This window comes from Oratosquilla oratoria, chromosome 13, assembly GCF_046742065.1.
Source record: "Oratosquilla oratoria isolate Oo_2021 chromosome 13, ASM4674206v1, whole genome shotgun sequence".
Lineage (NCBI taxonomy): Eukaryota > Metazoa > Arthropoda > Malacostraca > Stomatopoda > Squillidae > Oratosquilla > Oratosquilla oratoria.
In genome coordinates this window covers 46,555,740-46,579,765 of record NC_134789.1, presented here as the reverse complement: position 1 = coordinate 46,579,765, position 24,026 = coordinate 46,555,740, and the positions used below count along the sequence as shown (strand labels likewise).

The 24,026-nt window shown below is 39.4% G+C and overlaps 1 protein-coding gene across 1 annotated transcript in view; it reads right to left on the bottom strand.

Moving 5' to 3' along the window:
• Positions 1-23,168: 23,168 nt before the first annotated feature.
• The window catches only part of LOC143032226 (uncharacterized), a 58,567-nt gene continuing 57,709 nt past the window's right edge, over positions 23,169-24,026 (bottom strand). The window contains exon 3 of the mRNA XM_076196695.1: positions 23,169-24,026. This exon is cut by the window's right edge and continues 155 nt beyond it. Within this exon, the coding sequence (XP_076052810.1) occupies positions 23,169-24,026 (858 nt within the window).

Sequence of the window (24,026 nt, the reverse complement as noted above, 5' to 3'; positions counted from 1 at the left end):
AGGTGGGGCAGACTACCAGCCTAACAGAGACCTTCAAAGAAATTTCTATCACTCCTGGACACAAAGTAATGAAGGAACGGCTATCAATTCTGGCATGTGGATATGCAAGCGGCTCACATCGTTTCAGACCTGTAATTGTCGGCAAGAGCAAGAAGCCTAGCGCCATCAAGGGCATCATGAACAGGCTGCCAGTGAAGTATTATGGGACTCCTTCAGCCTGGTTCAGCCAGGACATTGTTGAAAAATGCTTTCACCAGCAATTTGACCAGGCTGTAAGGAACCACCAAGCTAAATATGGAATAAAATCTGATGAAGCGAAGGCACTCATAATTCTCGATAATGCCCCAGCTCACCCATCGGCATCCAGACTGTGTAGTAAGAATGGCTTCATAAAAACATTGTTCCTCCCTCGCAACACCACCTCGATGATCCAGCCCATGGATCAAGGCATCATTGAGAGTGCCAAAAGGCACTACAGGATCATGTTCCTCGAGCAGTTACCTATTTTGTCTAGTGTGTGAACACTAAGACTCTTATTCCAATAGTTGATGGTATTTCTCTCTCGAACAAGTTTACGTGAGAATTAAATGTCACATTTTGTACTGAGAATGAGAATGAGAGGCGATGAGTGAGACAGATAGTAAAAAAGAAATTATGAAAGAGAGCAAAATAGCAACAAAAATGTACATTTCTTAGCAAGTGCTGCCAAGGAAACAAAACTCGTCCGATAGCAGTTATTTTAGTACAATAATGACCTTGATCCCTATAATTTGAATCTTTCCATCTTCAACTCCTCACTTTTTATCATCGTGAAGGATAAAACTATAACTGAGAAATTGAATGAAAATGGCGTTGGTCTTAGTTTGAAGTAAATCTGAGTTTTTTAGGAAGTTGAAATCCAAAAAATAGTTTCGCATTTTCAGTGACCTTGGCCTTGATCTTGATCAAATTATTCCTGAAATGCAATGGAGTCATTTGTGGATCACTGCCAACCTTCTCTGAAAGTTTCAGATTGATCGATTTTGCCGTTCTACCTAAGTGTTCTTTAAAACACGAGAAAGGAATCAGGGAGGTAAAAAGATATAGAAATAGCAAGAAAAAGACAGAAAGAAAAGAACAAACAAATTAGCCCAAACTTCTATACATTGTCCTATGAATCCGCCAATGCAAGGTACTGAAGTCGAAGCGTATAAGAGAGAAAGAGGAGGGAAAGAAAAAAAAAGTGAAGGTGGAAATGGGAGGAAGATAAGAGGATTAAAGTCTGGGAGCACATGTGACAGAAGACAGGGAAAAGGACAACGAGGAATGTGTGCAGGTAAAGGAAGAATGGAAAATGTAAGGAAGAAAGATGATACAAACAAGAGAGAAGGGAAAATATATACAGCAAAGGTTGTGGTGTGGTGTAGTGGTGTGGTTTGGTGTAGTGTAATGTGATGTGGTGTCGTGTTATGTGAAGTGTCGTGTCGCGTCGCGTCGTGTCGTTCCGTGTCGCGTCGTGTCGTGTCGCATCGTGTCGCGTCGCGTCGTGTCGCGTCGCGTCGTGTCGCGTCGTGTCGTGTCGCGTCGTGTCGCGTCGTGTCGTGTCATATCGTGTCGTGTCGTGTGTTGGATCGAAAAGAGAAGGCAGAGGCGATATAGCAAAGAATGAAAGGCATGGGTGAGGTGAAGCGCGAAGAGACGGGGAGGAGAAAATATGTGAAAGTGACGGAGAAAGAAAATCATAGATGAAATGAAATACGAAGGAATAGAAAAGATGAAAGAGGAGAATAAGAGATAGTAAGAAAGGAATGGATGAGGTGGATTGATAAGAAACGGAGAAGTGGATAAGAGAGAGAGAGACGAGGAATGATACAAGATAAGAAAGGCACGGGTGAGGTGGAATACTGGGAGACCGCATTTTCATAGAAGAGGTCAACGAGTGACAGAGGAGAACGTAAGATCGGAGGAGACTGCAAGAGACCATAAGGTCTACACTAGGCAGTTCTTTGTTCTTTACCACCTGTCGTCCCTGTCTATAAAGTTATCTTCTCTTGAAATGAGCAATAGTTTGAGCGCTCACTTAGTGGTTACTAAGTCTATTCCATTTGTTAATCACTCTGCCTCTGAACCAGTTCTTGCCTATTTGCTTCTTAAACTTAAATCTGTCCAGAAGAGAGAAAAGAAAGAAGCCTCGAAAGGTTGAGAACACAAGAGCGTGAAGATAATTTCTGTGATATAAACACAGTGAAGAAGCTGGGCGATGTCAACGGAGAAAGTAAGATGACAATCATTTCAGAGCGAGATCTTGCCCGAAGCTGAAACAATGGGATGCTTAAAGAGATTAGATAACTTTATGGGTAGTGATGACACGTGGTAAGGGATATGGAACTGCCTAGTATAGGCCTTGTGGTCTCTTGCAGTCTCTTTCATCTTTATGTTCTTCTGTTGTGAACGCTTGATTTTAGAACAAAATATCTTGAGAATATCATCGTGGAGGAAGGGTTCATTGGAGTAAATCTTGAGTACCTTGAGTACATTGGAATAAAAGAACTTCTTTTGTCTACAAATTCATACCAAATAGGTCCTCTTTACACTTAAGCAGTAATGTAAATGATTAATTAGTCCTATGTTTCACAGCCCTGGATACCCTAAGCAATTTTCTTGGAATCCCCAAGTAATCACAATATCAAAACAATAATACATTAGAATGGTTGTGTATATCATTGGCATCCTTGAACTACATATCTTTTTGCCTTTTCAGGTTACATGATATTCTTCTTACGTTGTATTTTCAATAAGTGGGACTGAATCATATTTTTCATTTTCATTCTTGTCCCAAAACACTGGGTTTATGATCATGGCATGTGGTACATAACTTGGGATGCAAGGAGAAAACGATTGGGAATCATTAGCTCAAACCCTCATTTGGAATGTCCTCGTGAATTCTTGTACCTTTGGTTTATTTTTAACTGTTTTGCACTCCAAACTCCTTACGGCTTTGATAACATCAGGAGCCATTTACCTGCGTACCTTTGCCCTATATGTTCGAACAGCCAGGGCTAGGAATCAAGACAAGGTTCTTATGGGTGCAAAGTGTACATGCGGATGAACACGTTTCTCCAACACAATAATACATTGTAATTACTATGTGCAATTCTAGTTATTAATCCATTAGTTTAAAAAATTACGTTTTATTCTTTTATGAGAAATGTAAATAAGTCTGCAAATTAATCCCTTCCATACTGGGTTACACTCTTCCCTTTGTTCGGGCTGCCGCCAGGGTATTTTATTCATCTCCGGGGCACCCTCTCGAACAGGAAGGCGTCCTGACTCATCTACACGCCTTACTTCCCAGGTGAGACTTCCTCTCTGATTCTGGCTGCCGCATCACTCAGCTATTTACCTCCGTGGCACCCCCTTCAAGACGAAAAGGGCTCGTGCTCTCCTTCAACCTCACGAGAGACTCTTGGGAGTATTGTTTTTTTTTTTTTTTTTTTTTTTTTTTTTGTCTTGCAGGGCTGGTACCCGCCCGGGCCTCAGTCACGCAGGTGGTTCGGAAGAGCTCATACATGAACACAGGAGACGGTGTCCCCCACGCTATGCCGCTGTTAGCAGTGATGATATCAGGAGAAACCTGAGGTAACTTCAGGTCCGAGGTGAGCAGCGGTTGGGGGCCATTACTCAGTGGATATTCTTCCTAACCTTTACTTCGTGGTCAGACTTCGAAAACATGCCCCAAATCCCCACCCAGTTACCAGACACGCGCGCAACCATGGAGTCATAGCGGGCACCAGTGTGGCGTCGTTTCTTCCATCTATGTCAGTGGTTCCTGAAGGTCTTGGTACTGTACTCCCTCCCCCCTCATCTCCCGCCTACCCTAGCTAACCCTAGACCATCATCCTCAAAGAAAACATTTTCAACGCCTTCGCGTACGCATCGAGATGCTGACTGCAAATCATCGAAGAATCAAACACAAATTGTTATGTGGTCACGAGGAAATTAAGTAATTCACAGGGGAAATATGAATCTCGGTTATGCTATGTTTTTATTCATGATGTATGGTGAGCACCTCAAGCCTCCCATAGAAATCTCATATCACCCCCACCCCCCGGCCACCCCCCACCCCCCCACCCCCATATGAGAGGGCGCTCCCGTTTGGGAACCAATGATCTACGTGACATGTTTATAATGCTGAGGGTGCCTTCGCCTATCTCTTCTGTATTCTTTCAATTGAATCTTATGTATTCATTCTGTGATGCGTTGTGCCCCCACACTACATACCACAATTCAATCTAGGACTCACAAAGGCCACGTGAGTGAGTATAGCGTCTGCTGTATATCATCGACAACTTTCACCTAATAATAATAAAAAAAGGGAATAGTTTTCCTTTATGTACTTCTTTGGTTTGAATGCTTTCGCTGATGTGGCCGAGGGTTTTGTGTTTTTTTGCTAATGCCAGGAGGTGCCAAGATAAGAGGGAGGTAGGAGGGTGGAGGGGAGTGGAATATATAGGAAGTGCAATGGGTGGTAGTGGTTTCTATGCCTTTTTCTTTGTGGCTACCCCTCATGTAGGGGGAAAAAGCCTTTTGTATATGTATGTATGTATGCTAATGCCAGATGAACCTATTCAGTCGATGAGCGTACCTAGGTTAAGAAGAAGAAAGAGGTGAGAAGCTTGAGCCAGGAGGTGCGTCGCTGCGGCCGAAGCTGTCATCTTTGTCCTATTTTGCGCTTTAGGGACTGTTGGAACAGTCGAATCCACAACTAAGGATAAGCGAGAAAACTACGCTTCCAGTCATGCTACCAGGGGTCTTCATTAGTTAAAACCCCGTTTCGAGTAACGTTCATTCCTTGAATAAAAACTTCTTACACGAGACTGATGATATTCGAAAACCTTCAAGTGCGTTAAATCTTCATTAGTTGAAACCCCGTTTCTAGTAACGTTCATTCCTTGAATAAAAACTTCTTACACGAGACTGGTGATATTCGAAAGCCTTCAAGTGCGTTAAATCGCCTGGCGGTGACCAAGATAAACAAGTCTAGAAACAATTTAGAAAAAGTTGGGTTAGACCTTGCTTCTGTGTTATTAACGAATAGGGTGAATATATCAAACGTCAACTACTGCTTAACTACTCTTAATATTTTATTCTGGTTAATGCCAGATCAATTTTTAGCGTAACGAAATGGTCATACTATATTCATTAATCCTTTCCCTACGGCAAAAAAAAAAAAAAAAAAAAATTATATATATATATATATATATATATATGTATATATACTATATATATATATATATATATATATATACACACACACATATTAATTACAACTAACATCCGACGATCTAACTCAGCTTAGAGGATGTCACCTAAGTAAAGGGGTTCTGACAGAGGTTCTCGATCCTTCTCACTCCCTTTCTCCTTTCATGAATTCTCAAAATTCGTGTGGCTCCCCGTCCATTTTTCTCCCAAATCTCATCACGCTAGAAAAGGTAAAAATAAAATAAAATCAAACCAAATCAAATCAAATGTTGATGAGGAGAAACCCTTTGCTTCATTACAAAGTTGACACTCATAATTATCTTCTGCCAAGAAAGTGATGGATTTTTTCTTTATTCAGACTCCTTACATTATATAGAAATGTATAGTTTGCAAAAACTGGCCATGGCAACCTACATTTCGTCAGCCTCATGAAAAAAAAATCGTTTTTCTATTTTATAAATGTACGTAATGTTCCTCCTAACGTAGTTTTAACCTACCCAGACACTAAATAAAACATTGGGAATTGTACCACAAGGAGCAAAAAAAAAAAAAAAAATTTAGAAAAAAAAATCCAGAAATTGACGAAAAAGGACATTGGTAAATTCTTTACGAGAGAGACAATTTTTGTCATGGTCCCCAGGTTGAGAGCCATCGGGTTAAGACAAATCCCCGATTAACCTTGTCATCGTTGACATACTCTATAGGTCAAACAAAACATCAAACAATTCTATAGTCTATGGGACGTCACAGATGAGATGGTGCTATAACTATAACTGTCTATAGCTGGAACAAGCTGTTTCTATGTATTTTTCGAATTTAATCAAAAGCAGTGAAATGAGCTGCAAAGCCGACATCAAATATCAGAATTTTTTTTTTATCTAAAACTAGCCGTCATTTCAACCTATTTTTCTTAAAAAGTTGGAGACTTTTATGTACATGGCAAGGCCTTGGTTTAAAATTAATTAGAAAATGAAAATCTAGAATATGTTCTCACTGGACTTAGGTACATTCCAATGTCTTGATTTTAAAATTAATTAAGAAATAAAAATCTAAAATATTTTCACAATCGACGAAAAACAATGTCCTCAGACTACCGCAGCATATATGTTAAAAAAAAAAAAAAAAATCTAAAACATTTTCACAATCGACGAAAAACAATGTCCTCAGATTACCATAACACATATGTTAAAATTAATTAAGACATAAAAATCTAAAATATTTTCACAATCGATGAAAAACAATGTCCTCAGATAACATATATTTTGAAATTAAGACAAAAATCTAAAATATTTTCTCACTGGAAACTCTTGCGTATATGGCAAGGTCTTTATTTTGTAATTAACTTAGAAATGAAAATAAAAAATATTTTCACACTACATATTAACTAGGCAGAAAACAATACCCTCAAACTACCAAAACAGATATAAGAACATGAGAACATAAGAATAAAGGAGACTGCAAGAGACCATAAGGCCTACACTAGGCAGCTCCGTAACCATCACCACCTGTCATCCCCATCCATAAAGTTATCTAATCGTTTTTTAAAACTGATAGTTTCAGCGCTTACTACATGCTTACTAAGTTCATTCCATTCATCGACCACCCTATTAGTAAACCAATTCTTGCCTATTTCCTTCTTAAATCTAAATTTGTCCAGTTTATACCCATTACTGCGAGTCCTGCCGTGTTGTTTTATTATGATGACCTTGTTTGCATCATCCTTGTTATAACCTTTGATCCACTTGAACACTTCTATTAGATCACCCCGCACTCTGCGTCTTTCCAGAGAGTGTAAGTTAAGGTGCCTAAGCCTCTCTTCGTAAGGCAAATTTCCGAGTCCATGTATCATTTTGGTCATTCTTCTCTGTACTGATTCTAGTGAATTTATGTTCATTCTGTAGGACGGAGACCAAAACTGTACCGCATAGTCAAGGATGGGTCTAACTATCGCTAGGTAGAGTTTAATAATTGCCTCTGCACTTCTATTTGTTACCGTCCTAGCAATGAAACCTAATGATCTGTTAGCTTTATTTCTGGCGCTAATACACCACTTCTTGGTTTTAAGGTCCGGACTCACCAGAACTCCCAAGTCCCTCCCGCATTCAGATTTTTCTAAAACCGTGTTATCTAAGCTGTATCTATTCTAAAGCCAAATAAGGCATGAAAGTCTAAAATATTTTTTCACTAGAGACCCTTAAGTGCATGGCAAGATCTTGATTTTCAAATTGATTTAGAAAAAAAAAAAATCTAAAACATTTTCACACTAGATATTAACTAGGCAAAAAACAAAGTCCTGAAGCTATCAGAGCCGATATAATCTGGTAATGAAATGTTGTTCGGATTAAGAAATTTAATAATTTAAAAATTTAATAATTTAATAATTTGATAAACACCAAGGTAACATGCTACAATGTCAACCCGTTAGTTTCTTTATTTATTTACCCGATTGTGTTCATTTATTTCCTTAGTTTATTTAGTACATATTTTATTTTATTTGTCTATTTATCTATTAACTGTTTTATTTATCTATTTGTTTATTTATTGTTTACTCATATGATTGTTTATTTACTTATTCATTCTATTAATTTATTTCTGGATCAGACCTCGTCATGGAGTAAAAGGTCATTGATTAACTCCTTCACTAATGCAGCACGCCCTAAATATTTCATTCTGGCTAAGACAAGGCATTTTTAACCTGCTTGAGAGAAAACCACAGCAGCGAAAGGGTTAAAATTGGTGAAATGTGGTCTTGCAATGCATCGTTCATCAACGAACATAAAACATGTAACTTACATCTTCAGCCTCTTCCGAAGGTGTTTTCAATAAAAGACAGAGATGAAGGGACAGTAGTTTAATGCTGATGGTATATTTCCCGTTAAGTATCCCAGGAACTTCATTTTCAGGCCTTTACGATTTGAAAGGAGTTTCTTTCAGTGAACAGAACTGGATATAAAAACTGAACAAAAGATGGCTTGAGGCAACTGACAGGGGTTTGCCCTAAAAGAGGTTTCACACTGCCTGGGAGTGGGGATGGGATAGTAAGTTTATATCAGTAGAGGCCATCTTCACTTTTGGTACTAAATGACTGATGTATCTATTTACATATTGGATTGAATGACAGATCTCAATCATTTGTCTATATTTGTTTTTACCCAGTAATGTTTGCATATTGCCTTCCAACGTTCAATTATTTTCTTTCTAACATATCTCAGTCAGGATATATTAAATAAATATAATGATTATTTCTTCTGAAGCTTACATTACCTTTTCAAAAAAAAAAAAAATATATATCATGTGTTTAGTGCAATACTGTACGTTTATCTACCTAAGAACTTTTATCCAAATCAGTTGTTCCTCGGAAGATAACCAAGCAATCACAGTTAATCGACAGAACAGAAGATTCATGGGAAGTATCGTCCTCTTTTCTCAGGCACATAAAAATATACCTGGACATACCACCACCATGGCAAAACAAACCAAAGACAAAAGGGCAATGACGAAAAGTTTAGAAATAAGAAAGAAAAAAAATTGAGAGAACACGAGAATAAAGGAAGAAAGGTTTAAAAGGACATATGAAGACAGCAGAAAACGAAGAAAAGATGTAAAGAATGAATGGGGATAAAGAAAGTCTAAAGGAGAGCAAGGAATGAAGAGACCTGAAATGTTACAGAGACAGAATCTCAAAGAGAGGCACTAGGACACCGTGACAGGGCGTAGCATCAGGGGACAGTGTAGTCCATAATGAGGTCAGAATATCAGAAGAAAGTTATGGAAGCAAAAGTGGGAAGTAAGGGAAACACAAAATAGAATAGAAAAGAGGGCTTAGAAGAGAATAAAAGATGGGAGAGGAGATCGAGAATAGTGCGAGCAATAATGGGTAAAACGAAAATTTGTTAAAGTCAGGGAAAATGGTTGAACATGAAAGACTGAGTGAAGTGTGTGTGTTATGTGTGTGTGCTCTCTCTCTCTCTCTGTGTGTGTGTGTGTGTGTGTGTGTGTGTGTGTGTGTGTGTGTGTGTGTGTGTGTGTGTGTGTGTGTGTGTGTGTGTGTGTGTGTGTGTGTGTGTGTGTGTGTGTGTGTGTGTGTGTGTGTGTGTGTGTGTGTGTGTGTGTGTGTGTGTGTGTGTGTGTGTACAAGGTGAAGGATACAGTGAGAAAGTAGAGGCAGTGCCTGCGTTGCATTTTAGCGTTTTTTATAGCTAACGTCAGACGATTTTACACAAGTGAAGGACAACTGTGACTATAAATTGGTAAGGTTATCTCAATCATTTATTTACCCAAGAGCATAAGAATGGAAGAGACTGCAAGAGACCATAGGGCGTACACCAGACACTTCCATGTTCATTACCACCTGTCATCCCCATCCATAAAGTTATCTAATCTTCTCTTAAAACAACCAATAATTTCAGCGCTCACTACGCGGTTATTAAGCCTATTTCATTTCTTACCCATTCTGCTGGTAAATCAGTTATTGTCCAGTGGAGGTTATTTCATTGTATCTTATTTTAAGGGGCTCTTGACGTTTGTGAAAATATGTAGACAGAATAAAACAAGAATCTAAAACAAGAGGAATAAAAAAAAATGTTGGGAAGGCCTTCTACCCTTTCAGCTCAATAATGAACCATAAAAATTGTACTCCCTTTAATGTCATTGGGATGAAAGCACCAAAAGGCTATATGGATGATTCAAACCTTTGAATACCATGGAGTACATGGTATATACCGTAAATATATATATATATATATATATATATATATATATATATATATACATACATATACATATACATATACATATACATATACATACATATATATATATACATACATATATACATTCGTAAGTAACCACTAGGAAAAGTAAACTAACGAAGCAGAGCGTTTTCGTATAATTACATCTTCAGTGCAGATACAAAGAAGGAATTATAAAATGAAGAAACAAGGTACAGAATATATGATATAGTGTACTCTTCCCCTACCTCTCCGAATGCTCTCTTCACTATGTCATATATTCTGTACCTTGTTTCTTCATTTTATAGTTCCTTCTTTGGATCTGCACTGAAGATGTAATTATACGAAAGCGCTCTGCTTCGTTAGTTTACTTTTCCTAGTGGTTACTTACGCATTTGTGAACACACGTTCCTAGTTTTTTATTGCACATACATACATACATACATACATATATACATACATACATATATACATACATATATAAATACATACATACATACATACATATATACATACATACATATATACAAACATACATATATACATACATACATATATACATACATACATTTATACATACATACATTTATACATACATACATTTATACATACATTTATACATACATACATACATACATACATACATTTATATATATATATATATATATACATTTCTGGACGTTTTCATGAAACGAGTTTTGTTTCAGAATTGGTTCTTAATCGACCAAAACGCCTCCATGTGAAGCCTCACCTTGTTACCCTTCTCAACCCACGTAAAGTTAGGCTCTGAGTAGAATCGTCTGGAGTAGCCCAAAAACATCTGTCCTTCATGCCTCGAAGACTTTTCCCATTATATTCCTGTGCAAGTTTCAAAAACTTTGGTCTGACGAACGCCAGATGATTTTGTTTAGCTGATCGTAGAGGAACGACCACTGGGTGTTAATGAGCTAAAGAATTTCGATTGATCTGCTGAGGCCCAGTGTCAACATTAAAAGTTTTATTCAGATTACAGAGACTTGAAGGCAGAGTCAGAGGATAAGGAAGTGTGTTGGGGGCATATGAAAGGAAATTGAGGAGGATGAAGGAAAGCGAAGAAAAGCAGGGTGAGGTCTAGATTAAACGTAATTTTGAGTAACCACTTCCGTGTCGGGTGACACTTTTCCACCTGTTTTGCCTATCGCCAGGCTGTATTAATACGTGGCCGGAAAATTGCCCGACGGACATTTAGCCGAGCGGACATATGACCGACAGACATTTGATCGAGTGGACATCTGACCGAGTGGATATTTGACTTAGTGGATACAAATCATCTCGAGAGCAAAGTGTTTCTAGCTTACCTGGATCAGCTCTTGCGGCAGACGGATTTATTCAGCTGAGGGAAACCTTTTTTACACAGAGAAGTGGGTACTTCTTGAATCTGTCTTAACTAACCCAACCACTACATTTCACTTCGGTATCTATTCTAGTTATCGCCAGGTGATATTATTCATTTGAGGAAACCCCTTCCTCGCTTGGTGGGGCAGTCGGAAACGTGCTGGGTCTCACATTCGCTAAGTTGTGGGTTCGAATACCATACTCCTCTCCGATTCCCAGCAGTGACTGTTGATTACCTGCCCAAAAAGTCTAAGGGCATAATATAGCAAAAATGACGGCTTCGGCCGTAGTTACGCGCGTCCTGGTATAGGCTCCTCCCCTTCACCTTCCTCAGTAAAGGGATTACGAAAAACTGAACGAGGGGAAATGAAAAATGAGGCCGGTGGCATACTGTCCGGCCGCGCCGTTGCGGCTTGTTGTTGGCTGTGGCAACCAAGGGTGAGATGGTGGTTGTCGCATGGTGTGACACCGGCATAAGAGGGAATCTTCCTGGAGAGGAAGCATATACGCGTAGAGCTGACAAATAGGTACTGATACCCAGGAATACCAAATCTCGGACGAAGACGCCCAAAGTGGCTCGAGGGTGCGCGCGAGTTCGAGAGCGCGCACGGACTCCTGGAGAGCTATCGCCCGATCTCCGCTCCATCGGGCCCCGGGGTCTCGTTTCTACTTTTTTCTGCTGATTCCACCTGGACAATAAAAGCGCTCTTGCAACGTTTCCGCGTTTCGCTCCAGGATTTGGAGGACAGAGTGACGCTCAGATAAAGAAGGGAATAAGGAAGAAGGAGGACTTGGAATAGACTTAGCAATCATGTAGTGATCATTGAAACTATTTTTATTTATCTATTTTAAGAAAATTAGATAACTGCGGATAGGGATGGTTAGGGTAATGGACATGACATGACTTAGTAATCATGTAGTGATCAATGAAACTATTTTTTTTTTTAAGAGAAAATTAGATAATTACGGATAGGGATGGTTAGAGTAATGGACAAGGAACTGCCTAGTGTAGGCCTTATAGTCTCTTGCAGCATCCTTCATCCTTATGTTCTTATGAAGAGAGGAAGAATGTGATACGATTAAAAAAAAAAGACAGACAGAATAAGGAGGGACAAGAAGGAACGAGAACAAGAAACGATTCAACCTTTTGCTACGTTTCGTGCCAGAGAATTCCATTCAGCTGAGAGAAACGTTTTCCACAAGGAAAGGATTAAACATATAAAAAGCTTATCTCAACATTTTCTCTGCGTTTTACTTTTGTATCTAATTTACTTGCCGTTTGGCGATTTTATTCAGGTCTTTTTACTCCCTACATTACGCCAGAATTCTCTATTCATTGGGCTATGGATATCCTTCCCCTTAGGTCGGGAGAAATAGGAAGAAAAAGAAATGCCCCCAACACATTCATTTATATATAGTTTTAGGAGTCCATGTTGTCATGTAGGTTGCTCATTTTTTTCAGTTTTGTTTCATTTATATCTTCTCACTTGCCAGGCAGAGGAGCACATTAGCTGTTGTATGTACCAAGCTTTGCATGTTTTGTACAAACAGCAGGCTCAGTTTTTTTTTTTTTTTTTTTACTTTGCTCGTTATACCAGCCCAAGTCAGCAGTTTGGCGGAAATAAAAAAAGAGGGAATTTCACCGTTTTTTATAGAATTTTGATTTTGGGTTTACCAACGTCGGCGGGCACGTAACCCAATGAATGAAAATAAGCCTGGCTTTACCCTGATGTGTACTGGTCTTCATTATGACTACCACTAACCAATTTCATCCAGAAATAAGAACATAAGAAAGAAGGAAACTGCAAGAAGCCAGACTACAATAGGCAGATTCCGTGTTCTTCACCCCCTGTCGTCCCTATATATAAAGTTATCTAAACATCTCTTATAACAACCATTTCAGCGCTTACTATATTGTTACCGAGGCTGTTCCACTCGTTGACCAATTTGTTGGTAAACCAATTCTTGCCTATTATTTCCTTATATGAATCATAAGGTTGAAAACTAGAACGTGAAAGGGAGGAGTAAAAGAAGAAAGAAGAGGACATGGAAGATGGCTAAGAGGAAGGGGGGGAGGAAGAAGATTCGAGGAGAATGAAAAGGAAGATGTAAAAGGAAGAAATGAAGAAAAAGTTTATCTAATGGGGTAGAACAGATTATGGAAGAAGAGTGAAGAAGGTCGTATCATGGAATAAACGGAGAGGACTGGAAGGAAAGAAGAATGGGAGAAACGAGACACTTTTTTTCAACATCACTTTAATCCTCTTGCTGGAATGTCTAACAGGCAGGGTGGGACACTGGCCCATTGCGTGGAGATAACAGAACCAACCAAGGCTTCCCACCGTGGCTGGAACTCTGAGAGGCAGGGTGTAAGTTCTGGAATATAGAGGGACGTTAACTTGTTCTCAGTCACGTCTGAAGATGTCAAGCCATCGGGAAGGAATCTGATATGATGAAGAAAAATAACTTTCCTCCAGTATTTCAAGTTGTATTCTACGTATTTTTGTTGAGAAAACAAACTAGCTTGTCATAGTGACTTTACGGCGGAGAAAGTTTTGGAGGTGGGTTGAAGGAAAAATAGCCCATTGTGGTTCCCCCTTTAGTTGTGTTCCTTGGTCGGCTTGGCGGACTTTGTATACAACAAAAATGATCACCTTTGCCGTGGCGATGGACAAAACAGACCCTCAGCAACAGGTCCTTCTCAGGACTAACGAATTTCTGACAAGTTTGGGCAATGCAAGGCAACGCAATATTGTCCTGGTCCATCCCATGGGCCACTCCAGATGATGCAATACTCTCCATCATTATGTTCGTCGCTGCTATGCCAGCAACTCTCACACAAACTATCGGTGATGATGTTATAGCGTGTTAACTCGAGGGAGAGCAAGGTAGCAGTACTCAGAAGTTATTGGGACATTCAAGGTTACAACGCAAGCTGTTCTTTGGATGTCAAATGATCATTGTTCAGGGTCGTTCCTAGGTTGTATTATACGTTAGTCGTTCTAGGTAATTCTTGTTGTCTCCGTAACAATAAAGGTTCTCCATGTAAGGTAGCTGGCTCTCCGTTGAACAGTCGGGTGATGAGTTGCCATCTTGCGGCTTTTCGAAGTATTGAGGTACTTACTGATAGTCCCTCAGTATCGGTATATTACCTCACACATTAACAGATTTTTTTTTTTTTCTAACCTGGGCGGCCACGAGCCAGTGGGGATTTTTATCCCGGGTTTTGGTCCCGTAGCCTTTGCCCATCTACAGAAACCCAGTGGTGGGGGGCCAGGGCGTTTTTACGCGTCGGTGGAGTATCTATAGTTCCTCGCCCCTGGTGCCTCCTGCTGCTTCGAGATCCCTAACAGATTTGACCTGGGCTGCAAGGTTCTCCCAGTCACTGTGTGAGGCCGCGGGGAGGCAATGCAAGAGTCTTGGCGATGGAGAGGCTTTGTGTTGTCAGAGGAGACTCACACAAAGCCCCTTTTCACGCTGGGCTAGCCAGTAGTAGCAATTGGAATCGAGAATTAAAGTAAGCATGAACTTAACACAAAAGCTAACCACACCCGACGCATCACATAATCCTGTGCATAATACATCATCACAGAGGGGAAGTAGCAGGGAGAAGAAGACAAGAGAGAATAGGAAAGTGAGTAGACAGGAAAAGGAAAGTAAAACAACTGAGGAAGATCGATGGAATGAAATGAAACAGAAATGAGAGTAAAAGAGAGAACAAGTAATATATAGAACATGAGGGAGGATAAACTCAGCAGTAAAGAGAAGTCTAGAAAAAGAGTGAAAGGAGAGGCAGGAAGATGTAGAAGAAAGGAAGAGAGTTTAAGAGGAGGACAAAAAATGAGAAAGAGAAAGATGTAAAATGAATGAAAGGAGAGGGAAAGGGAGGAAGGTGAAAATAAAGAGGTGGAAGAAGAGAAAGGAGGAGGAATAACAAAAGAAAGTGTCTAGAAGGAGGAAGTTATTATCTGTCTCTTTTTTGTTATTTATATATGTATTGTTTATTACAAATTAGTTATTTTTCTGTTTGTTTATAATTTAGCATTATCTATCTATTTTATTCATTTATCTACTTTATTTGTTTATTTGTTTTTCCTCATCCGGCCTAGTTATGGAACAAAAGGTCTCCTGTCGGCATCCTCTTCCTTTGTAATCCTTTGTAAAAAGAAAGAAGATGGGAGGGAAGAAGTAGAAGGAAGAAATAAATTGGAGGAAAAGAAGAAAGAAGGAAAAAAAAGAAAGGAGTAGAGAAGAAAAGCATGAGAGAGGAAATGAAAGAAAAAGAGGAGGAAAAAACAAACAGAGAAGGGGAACAGAGGAGGAGGAGAAAGAGGAGAAGAAGGAAGAGTAGAAAAAGAAGACGGGGGAAGAAAAGGAGGGGAAAGGAGCAAGGGTAGGAAGGTGAGGAAGGGGAGGGGGAGGATCTGTTTATGATGAAATGGGGACGGGAACAAAAGAAGAAGAGGAAGCTCCTGAGGGCAGGAATAGTAACGAAAACGGCATGAGCATCAACAAGACAGCATCAGTAGCAGCGGCAGCACCAGCAGCACAGTAGTTTGACATATGAGCAAGGTGGAAGCATGGGAATGGGTTGCATTATCTATAGCAGGAATAGGAACAGGAGGATAGGCAGGAGTAAGGGGAGGAATAGAATGGAACACAGGAAGAAGACCCAAAAATAGGAATAACAAGAGGAAGAGTTGTAGTAACAAAAACGAGAACACGAGAAGAATAAGAAAAACAGGAACAAGAACAAGAACAGGATCAGTAAATGTTAAAGAAACAGGAAATATGAAAACATACAAGCAGTAAAAGCAAAAGTAAACTTGGAGAAACAGATTCAACAACAAGGAATATGATGTAGGTACATCGAGGCAAATCATTTTCATGAGTAGAATACACACAAAAATGACAGAATGAAACTGAAAAATACAAGCAGTAAGCCAATCCTGTATGAAGGAAAGGGAAGAGGAGGGGGAGAAGGAAGATGAGAAGCAGGAGGAGGAGGACGAGAAGAAGAAGGAGGAGGAGGAGGAGGAGGAGGAACAGAAAGGAACACAAAGGAAGAACAAAGAATAGTAGACCTACTGACCCTAACGAGGCTGTTTGTGTTTACTATACTAAGCTACAGTTAAGAAAACAGGGCAACTAGACGATAGAAGATGAACTAACACTACTGCTACCACTATCCTATCCAATTATAATTGGATGCCGGGCTGTCAGATCATTTACTGCAAGGGTAATATTTTATTTGCGGATTAGAGTCTATGTATTTCTCTAGGCGATTTTTGAATATTGTTATTGTGTTACTTTCAATGACATTAAAAGGTAACGAATTCCACACATTAACAACCCGGTTAAAGAAGTGCTTACTTTCATTCGAAGAATTTTTTTTACCAATTACTTTAAAATCGTGACGTCCTCTTGTATTTGATTGGTCTAATAAGAAGTAATCTTCGACACTGATGTTGTCAAAGCCTTTGAACATTTTAAAAACCGCGATTAAATCTCCTCGCATTCTCCTTTTTGAAAGTGAAAATAAATCTAGACTTTTAAGTTTTTCATCATACGGCAGATTTCTCAGCCTTGGTATCATTTTAGTCCTTCTCCGTTGCACTCTCTCTAGTTTACTAATATCTTTCTGGTATTATGGGGACCAAAATTGTACACAGTATTCGAGATGGGGACGGACCAAGGAATTATAAAAGTTTATCAATATTTTTTCTGATTTATTTTCGAAGACTCTTCCCATAAAGCAAACCAAAACAGCAGCAAGAACAAGAGCAAGAAAAAGAAGAAGACGGAGAGGAAAACAGAAGTTCACAACCACCATCAGGGCCAGGTCCTGAAAAACTAGCGGGGTCAATTGGCGAGAGCAACGAGAGGGCCCGCAAGTAGGCAGGAATGGAGACGCATGTGAAAAAAAAGGAAAAAAAGAAAAAAAAAAGTGGATGTTGGTGGGAACAACATCGACATGGAAGGCGGAAGGTTACCACAAACGAAAGCCTTGGAAAGAGAGACGAGAAGAGACGCAGAGAGCTAAGGGTCAACATGAAGAACAATTGTGTTGAGTAGAGAGACGCGCACTTACACGCATACTAACATAGAAAACACGCACGCACGCACACACACACGTACACACGCACAAACCCATAAACACATACACATGCACGTGCGCAATTCTGGAGTAAAACCACTTGAAAATTGAATATATGATCTCCCCCAGTCCCGGCCCCTCCCTCCTTGTACCCTCTGTCTCGCCCCTCCTCTCTCTCTCTCTCTCTCTCTCTCTCTCTCTCTCTCTCTCTCTCTCTCTCTCTCTCTCTCTCTCTCTCTCTCTCTCTCTCTCTCTCTTTCTCTCCCTCTCTCTCCCTCTCTCTCCCTCTCTCTCCCTCTCTCTCCCTCTCTCTCCCTCTCTCTCCCTCTCTCTCCCCCTCTCTCCCTCTCTCTCCCTCTCTCTCTCCCTCTCCCCCCCTCTCTCTCTCTCCCTCTCTCTCTCTCTCTCTCTCCCTCTCTCTCCTTTCTCTTCCCCTCTCCGTAGTCCTCTCTCTCTCCCTCTCTCCCACTCTCTCGCTCTCTCTCCCTGCTTCTCTCTTTCTCTAGCCTTCTCCCTCCCTCTCTCTCTCTCTCTCTCTCTCCCTTCCTCTTTCTCGCTACTTTTAATTCATGGCGTATGACGAATTATCGAGTAATCATAGATATTACCCTAGAGTACTGTAATGTGACTGTGCAGTGCGTCTGACATATCACTAACGCAAGAGGTGAGACTTTCATGAATATAGAATAAGGCTTTTTATCCACTGGGAAGGACGGCCCTCAAATTACGACGTCCCCTTTTTCTATTTGCTTTTGCTTACTCAAAGATACAGCGAATCGTGTTGCAAAGATTTAGGTAAAATAGAAAGAAAATGGTATTGCTTAATATACTATTTTCATAGAATGAGAAAAAAGATGGGTAAATAGATTGTGTGTGTGTGTGTGTGTGTGTGTGTGTGTGTGTGTGTGTGTGTGTGTGTGTGTGTGTGTGTGTGTGTGTGTGTGTGTGTGTGTGTGTGTGTGTGTGTGTATCCGTGTCCGTCTCCACAACATCTTGAAATGTATTTGCAGTGTATAGCAATGTTACCTTATGGGATACAGTTGTATATTTGTTCACCATTCCTCCTTTATGGCGAACGTTTGTTTAGCTTCTTCCATACCATCACTCAAGACGTCTGCAGTCGAACTACAGGAAGCAAAAGACATAACCTCTTTCTTCCGCCAGAATGGACCCACACATCGATCGTCTGCTGCCCATCTTAGTGGATCCTCCTCTTCCACACTTTCTCTTCCCTCTCTTTGTCTCTCTCTCCTCTCTCTTTCCTTCTTGCATACACACACGTACACACACACACACGCTCACGCGGGCACATACACACATACATATGCACACACACTCACACACACATGCACACACACACATACACACACACACACACACACACACACACACACACACACACACACACACACACACACACACACACACACACACACACACACACACACACACACACACACACACACACACACACACACACAAACACACAAAGATATAAATGTAGAATTGAGGGAAGTGCTCAATCTCCTGTTATCATTGGATGTGACAAAACCTCATGATCTGACGAGATCTCAAAATGGATACTTAAAATATGTGGGGAACAACTAGCCGACAAGATCCACAGCCTTATTATATGTTAATTGAAAGAAGGCATTGTGCAACTTGATTCGAAAAGGGCAAACGTGGTACCAATCTAGAGGGAGAAACAAGAAAGCATCACTAAATTATAGTCTTATATAAAAAACCACCCTTCCACTCATATATATATATATATATAGATATATATATGTACATATGTATAAATATAATATATATTATATATATATATACGTATATATTTATATGTATTATATATATAATATATATATATATATATATATATATATATATATATAATATATATTATATATATATATACATATAATATATATGTATATATATATATAATATATATATATATATATATATATAATATATATATATATATATATATATATATATATATATATATATATATATATATATATATATGCATGCGACTGTGTGTGTGTATGTGTGCATATGTATTTATGCGTGTGTGTGTCTGTGAATAAATATGTTTATACGCACAAATCATAATCACTAAACAGACCAAAAGACAAGAAGCAAGAAATGAACCATATCGTATCTTTTGTAATTTTGGCCTTTTCATAACGACATGTGATCTTTCAGAGTAGTCGATGTTGACAACATTGACCTTTTCTTGGTAAACAAAAGTTGATTCTGTCTCTGTAGAATAAGGAAAAGATTCCAAAATGTCTAAGAGCTCCCGCTTGATTGACCACGCCTTATCAAGTTTATATAATTTAGAAGCTACTAAGAATTTGATGGCCTTGAACTGGGCATGAAGACGGAAAAGAAACAAAGAGAATGTGGAAATATATAAATATGTATTGTAAATATTTTGAAATAGAAGAGCCTCAGTACGTCAAGAATTATCATCATCCAGTACGTCGTCGTCGTCGTCAACAACAACAACAAAACAACAACAACAACAACAACAACAACAACAACAACAACAACAACAACAACAACAACAACAACAACAACAACAACAACAACAACAACAACAACAACAACAACAACAACAACAACAACAACAACAACAACAACAACAACAACAACAACAACAACAACAACAACAATCATCATCATCAACATCACCATCATCATCATCATCATTTCAATCATAGGAAGGGAATGGCTTGACAGAAACTTGTAAAAATGCCATGGGATGAAGGTCTGGAGGCTTGGGGTTTGACAAAAGAGAAAGTATTTGGTCAAGGGTTGAAAATGTCGTAATGGAATAAAAGTATAACAGAATAACAAGGGCTATAAATCTATGCCGAATATATATATATATATATATATATATATATATATATATATATATATATATATATATATATATATATATATATATATATTTCTAATTCAACTGTATTGTTGATGGAACACCATGATTATAGATCTGTGGTTAGAAGGCATCATTAAGAAATGAATTTAATTTAGAATTGATACTTCACAAAATTATAATTCTTATCTAAAATGCCTGTTTAATTTGTAAGGGAACAAGGCAATATGAAGAAGAACTAAACGTGCAATGTTGGTTTAGCCATTTTTGCCCATGTGTCAGTTTTGAGATTTTATTCTAGCTAATTCCTAAACAGCTACAAAGGAACTCTGGGCAAGAATAGGTCAAGGCTATATTGGTTAAAAAGGATAAATAAGATGGGATGATTCTTATCTGATCATAGAAAAGAATAACCAAGGCATGAAAGATTGAGAAGGAAGGAGAAGGTGAAAGGGGATGAAAAGGAGTGGAAGGAGGAGGAAGAGGAGGAGGAGATGAAGATGAAGAAAGATAAGAAGAAAAAGAGGTTCTCTGTGACAAAACAGAGTGATCATACTAACAAACTAATGCACAAAAGTCTTGACAGAGGAGAGGAACACGTAAGACCACTGGATAGCTGTTAGCTCGGAAATTACGAAGCCGATACAGAACACCTGAGGACTGTCTGAGCGATAGGGAGGCTACATTTCTAATAAAGTTTGCAAGAATAAGTTAGTCCTGAAAGATTTCATTTGTCAACGGGAAAAAAGTGCGTACTGGCGAGGAAAATCTGGAGAGTAGAGAGGCGGCATAGCTGGTTCTTGAGGATCCCACCCACGGTACGATTTAGTCTTGAGGCCGTGGAACAGATCTGGTCGGATCCGACCAGATTATATCGTGTATGTCGGTAGGACAATCCAAAATCAGTTCATACACGATCCAATCTGGTCGGATCCGACCAGATCTGTCCGGCGGACTCAAGACCAGATCGCGTCGTGGATGAATTTTGAGAAGGACGTCCACGAAATGGAGTACATAAGGTGAAGTCATCTACGAGTACAATAAAAAGAAGAGGAAGGACAAAACCTCTGTCGCAAGTTGACTGAATGGAATATTCAATCCCTCAGATGTCCAGCGTGCACACGCGCACATGCACGCATTATAGGGCGTCAGATGACGACTTATTCAAAAACTCCCGCGGGACCCCCTATTGTGTCGGACCTCACCCTTGGTCAGTTGGGCTGAACGTGAAATGATATCTGCGTTCTCCTTTGCCAACTACAAGTCGTCATACGACCGATTTATTTATTACTATTTTCACCATTGCATGTATATAAAAAATATGTATGAATACTAAGTGTCCATACTCAGTTGGTGTACTGTATTGTACATTGTAGAAGTATGTAGTAGATAGTAGAGAATTAATTGTGCATAACATTATAATTTGACAACAGACACCATTTGAATATTGTATGTAAAATTGCACCATTGATAACCGCCAGTGTTTTTCTCGTGCACTGATTTGAGATGTAGATCAGTTTAGTCACGGAGAAATTAAAGAAAAACAAACCACACTTCGTTTATTCCAACGCCTCCAAACCAAATGTAGACAATAAACAAGTCTACACACCCTTTGGAGCACATGAGAAGGAGACTGCAAGAGACCATAAAGCCCACACTAGACAGTCCTATGTCCTTTACCACCTGCCATCCCTATCAATAAAACTATCTAATCTTCTCTTAAAACAGCTAAATGTTTCAGTGCTCACTATGTGGCTACTAAGTCTATTCTATTCGTTACCTACACTATTGACAAACCACTTCTTACCTGTTTCCTGATGAGGAACTACCGACTGAAGCAACAGTTAAGAGATCGTTGAGAGAGTAAACGGTACATAAGAAAGCATAGGAAGAGGAGCTACTCTTATAAGGACTACACCTAGGTCTCTTCATACAACATTCGCTAACCGCCACTTGGGCGGGCATTTGGGCCCAGGACATAAACCCACTTCGGAAATTGGTAGTCTTTTTGTTCCGGGCCAATGCCCGAAGTGGGATTATGTCCTGGGCCCAAACGTCCGAACACGTGACGGTTGACGAGTGTTGGATTAAGTGACCGAGGTGAACGGAGATGGAAAAGGAACCACGTTAAACAATTACCGTGGACAGCTTCCACAGGGAGGCGATTAGCTGTGGTTGAAACTGTCACCCTCACTTTATTTCCTGAAGATATTATGTTTTGTTATAAGCGAAAGATATTTATGGCGTTATCACAATGGACTAATTTTCCACGAATACTGAAGCAGATTTGCAGCCTGCAGATTTCGGGAAGGAATAGATATGATGGAGGAAAATAATTTCCCTCCGGCATATCAAATAATACTCTATGTAAAATGTTGAGAACACAAAATAGTTTGCCATAGTGATTTCATAGAGGAAAAAGTTCTGGATCTGGGCGGTAATGCCGATTAATTGGAGGAAAAATATTCTAGTGTGATAACTCCTTTGCCAAAGTCCCCTTAAAAATGTATATACATATATGTAGTATATATATATATAATATATATATATATATAATATATATATATATATATGTATATATATATGTTTCGTTGAATGTGATGGATTGTTTAGTATTAATCAATTTCTTTAAGGTATTTTCTCTATACCTTAGAAAGGTCTTAATCTCTTTTTGAAGAGTAGAGATGACTCTACCGTAGTCAGTCATCGTTGCCAGATCCGGATTTCGGCTCCCTCGAGCCTTCTTCAGTGGCGATGGTGATCGTCTTCTCGTAGGTGTGTTCTTGCTCTATCGTGGTAGGAGAAACAATGGCTCAGTGCAGAGTTGTCTTGGCTAATATACCGGCTCAGTGGGGATCCTGGCGTTCGTCCTCACTCCTGATTGGCTGAGACCGGTACTCGCGGCTTCTGATTGGTCGTCGGCCGTGCGCCTCATGCCAACTACGACCCGCAAATCGCTGGCTTCTGAATTGTCTGCTGCCGTGCGTCTCACGCTAGGTAAGACTCGCAGGTCGTTGGCTTGAATATTGAGATTAGGGGACAACTCTTTGATGTACAATGCCTCTAATAAAGGGAGGCGTCTTACATCATTGCACGTGTCCAAGATCTCTGTGCCGTTTTCTAGGATTTCCCGCGTAAGGGTGACATTGTGGATTTGTTTCAGGTGGTTTTTCGGTGCTCCAGAAGAAAGGTGGTACGAAAGTCTTCGAGATAACTTCATGGAAGTCATGCCAATGTAGGAAGATGGGAGGGTTTCACAGTCCCCTCTATTGCAATTAAATCTATAAATGACATGAGATTTTTTAAGTGTCTCAGGGTGTTGTTGCGGACTATTCTTAAGGAGGAGATGGCTAGTTTTTTTAGACTTATAATAAATAATAAAATTTAATATTTTGTCAGGGTCTGTAGTCTTGATGTTTTGTTTTATTATTTTCTTCATAATTCTTTCTTCTTCCTTGTAAGCGGTGGAGAAAGTGCCTTTATAGTACAGGTTTATTGTATTATTATTATTCTCTTTATGTTGGTTGCTGCTACCATTCTTGTACCAGTTATCAATAATCTTAGAAGTCTGACGTCTTTTATCCTTTTCGCTGAAACCGTTATTAATCAATACCTGGGTGGAGCGTTCTATCTCGTAGTGTACTTGATGCCAGGAGCTGCAGTGTGTTAAGGCTCTTCTAATGTAGGCACC